This window comes from Sinocyclocheilus grahami, unplaced genomic scaffold, assembly GCF_001515645.1.
Source record: "Sinocyclocheilus grahami isolate Dianchi unplaced genomic scaffold, SAMN03320097.WGS_v1.1 scaffold300.1, whole genome shotgun sequence".
NCBI classification, from domain to species: Eukaryota; Metazoa; Chordata; class Actinopteri; order Cypriniformes; family Cyprinidae; genus Sinocyclocheilus; species Sinocyclocheilus grahami.
Genome location: NW_015505479.1, coordinates 1,319,558 through 1,325,750, shown reverse-complemented (window position 1 = coordinate 1,325,750; position 6,193 = coordinate 1,319,558). Strand labels below are relative to the sequence as shown.

The following is a 6,193-nucleotide window of genomic DNA, read 5'->3' as shown; positions in this document are numbered from 1 at the left end:
GGCTTATGGTAGAGAAATTAACATTCAATTCACGGGCAACAGCTCTGGTGGACATTCCTGCAGTCAGCATGCCAATTGCACGCTCCCTCAAAACTTGCGACATCTGTGGCATTGTGCTGTGTGATAAAACTGCACATTTTAGAGTGGCCTTTTATTGTGGCCAGCCTAAGGCACACCTGTGCAATAATCATGCTGTCTAATCAGCATCTTGATATGCCACACCTGTGAGGTGGATGGATTATCTCGGCAAACGAGAAGTGCTCACTAACACAGATTTAGACAGATTTGTGAACAATATTTGAGAGAAATAGGCCTTTTGTGTACATAGAAAAAGTCTTAGATCTTTGAGTTCAGCTCATGAAAAATGGGGGCAAAAACAAAAGTGTTGCGTTTATAATTTTGTTCAGTATATCTATCTATCTATCTATCTATCTATCTATCTATTGTTCTATCTATCGTTCTATCTAATGCTCTATCTATCTATCTATTGTTCTATCGTTCTATCTAATGCTCTATCATCTATCTATCTATCTATCTATCTATTGTTCTATCGTTCTATCTATCTATCTATCTATCTATCTATCCTCTTGTTGCAGGTCGTCTATATGTTCTACGCACTGGCTATCGTTTGCGATGATTATTTTGTCCCATCGCTGGAGAAGATCTCAGAGGTGAGTGCAGCCGCTTGTCAGGCATTTCAGCACATGTTACTTTCGCTATCCTTCAGAAAATGAAGTGATGACAGCCTTGTTCCCCTGCTCCAATGGGTCAGCACTGATGCTATGTGTCATGAACTCTGGCTAAAGTTTTAATTAACATGTCAAGATTGGAAGGTGTGTTTCCTTCTGGGAAATTCCCTTTGTTCACATTCCTTCAGGGAATTATATATATATATACTGTATATGTGCGTTAACTGCGTTAAAGTATTTAAATTGCGTTATTTTTTCATAATGAACTAATTAACTATATATATATATATATATATATAGTATATATATTAGGGCTGTCAGTTTAACGCGTTAATTAATTAATTATGAAAAAATTACACGATTAAAATATTTTAACGCAGTTAATGCACTGGCCCCGCCCCCAGACCTGTACGCCATCTTACATTTAATATAGTTGACTGTTGACAAATATGATGACTGTGTTAAAGTATTTAAATTGCGTTATTTTTTCATAATGAACTAATTAACTATATATATATATATATATAGTATATATATTAGGGCTGTCAGTTTAACGCGTTAATTAATTAATTATGAAAAAATTACACGATTAAAATATTTTAACGCAGTTAATGCACTGGCCCCGCCCCCAGACCTGTACGCCATCTTACATTTAATATAGTTGACTGTTGACAAATATGATGCAGGGCAACAACTCCATAAATGCAGTTATGCCATAAAATTCAAGATACTGGTGCAAAAATGCCCCTGTGTGAGTTTTGTCTCATATTTATATATATCGCATATCACACGATATCACATGAGCAGCAAGAGCAATATCACACGAGTGCTGTTTTTGTCCCGAATATCACAAGTTTAAATGTGATTTTATACAATAGTTCTGTAAATAAGAAGTTAACACAATATTATGTTTTTGCTAAATTTTGCAGAGAACATATTACCTTTAAATCCACAGCAGAACTGTTGTGCGTCTCCGAGCAACACGGCGGTGTTTAGTTTCTGAATAAATCCGCGTTTTGAACGAATCATGTGATCCAATGATTCAAAGGTCCATACATAAAGAGAGCCGTTTACTTTATTCCTGAATGAATCAGCCGTTTGAACAAATCGAATGAGGACATTTACCGCCACCTGATGGCAGATTTCGTTTCTTATTTAGTGTATAATTTCATTAAAAAATAAATAAATGAATGAATGAATTAATTAAAGGGATAGTTCCCCCCCAAAAAATGAAAATTCTGTCATCATTTACTCACCCTCATGTCGTTTTAAACCTTTCTTTTGTGGAACATAAAAGAAGGTATTTTGAAGACTGTTGGTAACAAAGCTGTTTTAGTTACTAATGACTTTCATTGTATGAACAAAAAATACTGAGATGTTTCTCAAGTTATCTTCTTTTATGTTCCATAGTTTATGTTAGGCCGTTGCAGCCTAAATGTTTATGTGTAATACATTTTATGTTGAATCAAATAAAATATTTCTTTCTAAAGCTACAATTTGCGATGTCTACTTGATACTTTCTCATTTACTTGAATGCGAACTGAATGCAATGTTTTCTGACATTTAATTGCTTTTTTACTGCTATTAACTGAAAAGGTATTATAATTTACATTTATGTTAAATGCAATTAGCTGAACTTAAGAGGGATTTTTGACCCACTTAATTACATATATGTAATTGCATAATAGTCAACACATCAAACAAAGTGTACTTTAAAGCATGACAAAAGATTAATAAAACATGATTGAAAAAGTACTTTAAAGTAAAACTTTTAATATGACATATTTCTTTTTGAAAGTGTACTTAAGTGTATTAAGAAACATAGTCATGAAAATGTTTCTCTTTAAATTATCTTTTATTTCATTATTATATTATCTGCAAGTGCAGTTTTTGAAAGTGTACTTTTAAGTTTTGAAGTACACTACAAGTGCACAATCGATACAATTAAGTGCACTTCTTTTTCACAAGGGAAGATTGGTTGAAGTACATGGCATTTGTAGGACAAAAGGGACCCTTTTATTAGTTGCAGATTATTGCTAGTTCTCATGATTAATCATTTATACGATGCTCTTGATTAGAATCTGCAGCTGAGTGAGGATGTGGCCGGGGCAACTTTCATGGCTGCAGGAAGTTCAGCTCCAGAATTATTTACTTCCTTAATTGGTAAGTTCACTTTTGCACAATTTTTGAACCTCCACTTCACTGGATATAATTATTTTAAAAAAATAAAGATGTGCGTATACTACAGTACATCTTAAGTAAGCTTGTATTGTACAGTAAATCAATGAGATCTTGACTATCTATCTATCTATCTATCTAAAGTATTAATGATAGATGAAGTGTTAGTTTAGCCATTCTTCATTGGAATCACATTGAACACACATATTGCCACAGTTTCTTGTGTGTTTTGTCATTTCTGCTCTAGACGGTGGCCGTGACCTGGTGGTCTCTGTTCAGAGACTCGCTGTACTACATCTTCTCCGTGCTGGCCTTGATTTTGGTGAGTGTATGTGTGACTGTACATACGAGAGAGAACAAAAGAGAGAGAGAACTAGTATAATGCAGTTTCTCCTCTGTTTTATTAAGGTATGAACATGGCGTCAATAATGACTGCCAGTACTAGTCTGTCGATTTACTTCTGTGACAAATTCATCAGAAACTTCTGGTCATTTAACCCCTTCATTTTCTGATTTTATCCAGGTTATCTATGATGAAAGAGTTGTATGGTAAGTCTCATAACTACATCCATATCTACATGTTTAAGCAGATGAGAACCATTGTATTGTATTTGCAGAGGTATTACAGTACTGTAATTATCTAGAAGCATTAGGAAAGTAATATCGTTGACGAATTGCTTTTTTGATGAAGCGTCTGCTAAATGCATGACGGTAATAAAAATGTACACATATGAGAGCTGTTTTAATAATCTTTGTATCATTAATGCATTGTTACAGGTGGGAATCTTTGCTTCTGATCTCCATGTATGGAGTCTACATCCTTATCATGAAGTGAGTATCGTGCTGTTCTCCATCACAGAGACTTTAGTGCAAATACTGAATACCTTCACAGTGCATTTAGAGAGTGTATTGAATAGTGCTCTTAAAGTATTCAGGTGCCTCTATTTTTATTACCAATTTTTTGAATATTTTAGAAGATATTTCAAGATTTTCCAAAACACCAAACCTTTTTCTTTTTTCACACACTTCATCCCGCAATTCATGCCAGAACGCTGTGAAATTTGGTCAGATTTGAACTTGGTTGTCAGTAAACACTTGGTCACAGGCATGTCATAAATATTGGTGTATTTATATTTTTAATGGAATGCAAGTTAAAGAGTGCTACATTAATGCACAAACATCATAAAAGCATAAAAATGTATGACATTTTATGGCATGCATTGTGCCATGTTATAAACAAAGTTATAGTTTATTAAGTTAAAGTTTAACATTAAAATAATCGAAAGCACTTTCTTTCTTTTAAACCCTTTGGCTATCTTTGTTAGACTTCCACTGTAAGTGCATTAGTGAAAACACATTTTCCTTCTTTTTTTTTTGCAACCTGAGAGACAGAAAATTCAGTTCTTTAATGAACAGCAGGACACATATACTGGCCATAGAAATTAACTTATGTGTTGTGTGATGGATGAAAAATAAGTGCTCTTAATTATATTGAATGTGCATGTATGTTTGAAAAAAACTGTACTTGCAGATTATATACAGTATGATTAAGAAAATAAAAGGCCACTTAAGTGACACTTCAATGTTTCTTAACACACTTTTTAAAAAAGTGGCCTTTGTATTGATGTCAGATTAAGTTTGTTAAATTTAATATTTCAAAGACAACAGATTGGGAAACGCAGCCCTGGGAGTTTTACTCGAAAACTTGAAATTTGAAGAGTTTGAAAATCATCTTCAAGATCAAATAATAGCCCAGACCAAAATGTCTTGAAGTTATACATTTACACAGACCTCCCTATTTCTTCAGTCATATCAGTTCAAGCTTCTCTTTATTGCTTTGCGATTGCAAATGCACGCCACCTCTTGCATGTGTGTGAGAGAGAGCAGCACGTTTCATGTATTGTTTGGAAAGGAGAGCTGATGAGTAACAGCGTTGTAGAGACGAAACAGCTTCTAGAGAGATAAGAGCAAGATCTTCTACATGACAATAAGCTACATTAAGCACCTTTTAAGGCCATTTGGGAAGGCTTGAGCTGTTTGAGCCTCAGATAAACATCCCTCCTCTCTGTTTTGTTGGAGGAGGGAAGCTGATGGGAAACGCAGCCCTGGGAGTTTTACTCTAAAACTTGAAATTTGAAGAGTTTGAAAATCATCTTCAAGATCAAATAATAGCCCAGACCAAAATGTCTTGAAGCTATACATTTACACAGACCTCCCTATTTCTTCAGTCATATCAGTTCAAGCTTCTCTTTATTGCTTTGCGATTGCAAATGCATGCCACCTCTTGCATGTGTGTGAGAGAGAGCAGCACGTTTCATGTATTGTTTGGAAAGGAGAGCTGATGAGTAACAGCGTTGTAGAGACGAAACAGCTTCTAGAGAGATAAGAGCGAGATCTTCTACATGACAATAAGCTACATTAAGCACCTTTTAAGGCCATTTGGGAAGGCTTGAGCTGTTTGAGCCTCAGATAAACATCCCTCCTCTCTGTTTTGTTGGAGGAGGGAAGCTGAAGCTTGTTTTGTTACAGAGACGTTGATAATTCAAGATATTATACATTTATCCCATACAGATACAACAGTCCTGTTGAAAAGATGAAGAATATGTTGTGTTTTGGATGCTGGTGTGCTTTATGTCGCCAACAGATGCCTTAAAAAGAAACAGCGACCCAAAAACCCTTGAAGAAGCTTTTGAAGTCTATATAAGTCAACTGTGAATGTATAATAATACATTTATTGATACATTAACATTTTTTATTATGAATAATTGACAATGAATTATAATTTATTTATTAAAAGGCTGTAATACTGATAAGCGCTGAAAATATGTAATTCAGTTCAGAAAGATGAACAAGAATAAACATTTTATAAAATCAAAATAATGCTCTTACACGGTTTATATAATGTTTTAGCACTGAATACTTACACGCAATGTGATTAAGGGTTGCTTAAGAAACACAAATCACAGATACAGTGGGTACGGAAAGTATTCAGACCCCCTTAAATTTTTCACTCTTTGTTATATTGCAGCCATTTGCTAAAATCATTTAAGTTAATTTTTTTTCCTCATTAATGTACACACAGCACCCCATATTGACAGAAAAACACAGAATTGTTGACATTTTTGCAGATTTATTAAAAAAGAAAAACTGAAATAACACATGGTCCTAAGTATTCAGACCCTTTGCTCAGTATTTAGTAGAAGCACCCTTTTGATCGAATACAGCCATGAGTCTTTTTGGGAAAGAGGCAACAAGTTTTTCACACCTGGATTTAGGGATCCTCTGCCATTCCTCCTTGCAGAGCCTCTCCAGTTCTGTCAGGTTGGA

At 34.6% G+C, this 6,193-nt stretch overlaps 1 protein-coding gene across 1 annotated transcript in view; it reads left to right on the top strand.

Annotated features, from left to right (window-relative positions):
- Nucleotides 1-6,193, top strand: part of LOC107601150 (sodium/potassium/calcium exchanger 3) — a 14,162-nt gene that overhangs the window by 1,286 nt on the left and 6,683 nt on the right. Inside the window, exons 2-6 of the mRNA XM_016293206.1 lie at nt 597-671; nt 2,768-2,824; nt 3,115-3,189; nt 3,390-3,415; nt 3,644-3,697. Coding sequence (XP_016148692.1) covers nt 597-671; nt 2,768-2,824; nt 3,115-3,189; nt 3,390-3,415; nt 3,644-3,697 — 287 coding nt within the window. The remainder of the gene's footprint in view (nt 1-596; nt 672-2,767; nt 2,825-3,114; nt 3,190-3,389; nt 3,416-3,643; nt 3,698-6,193) is intronic.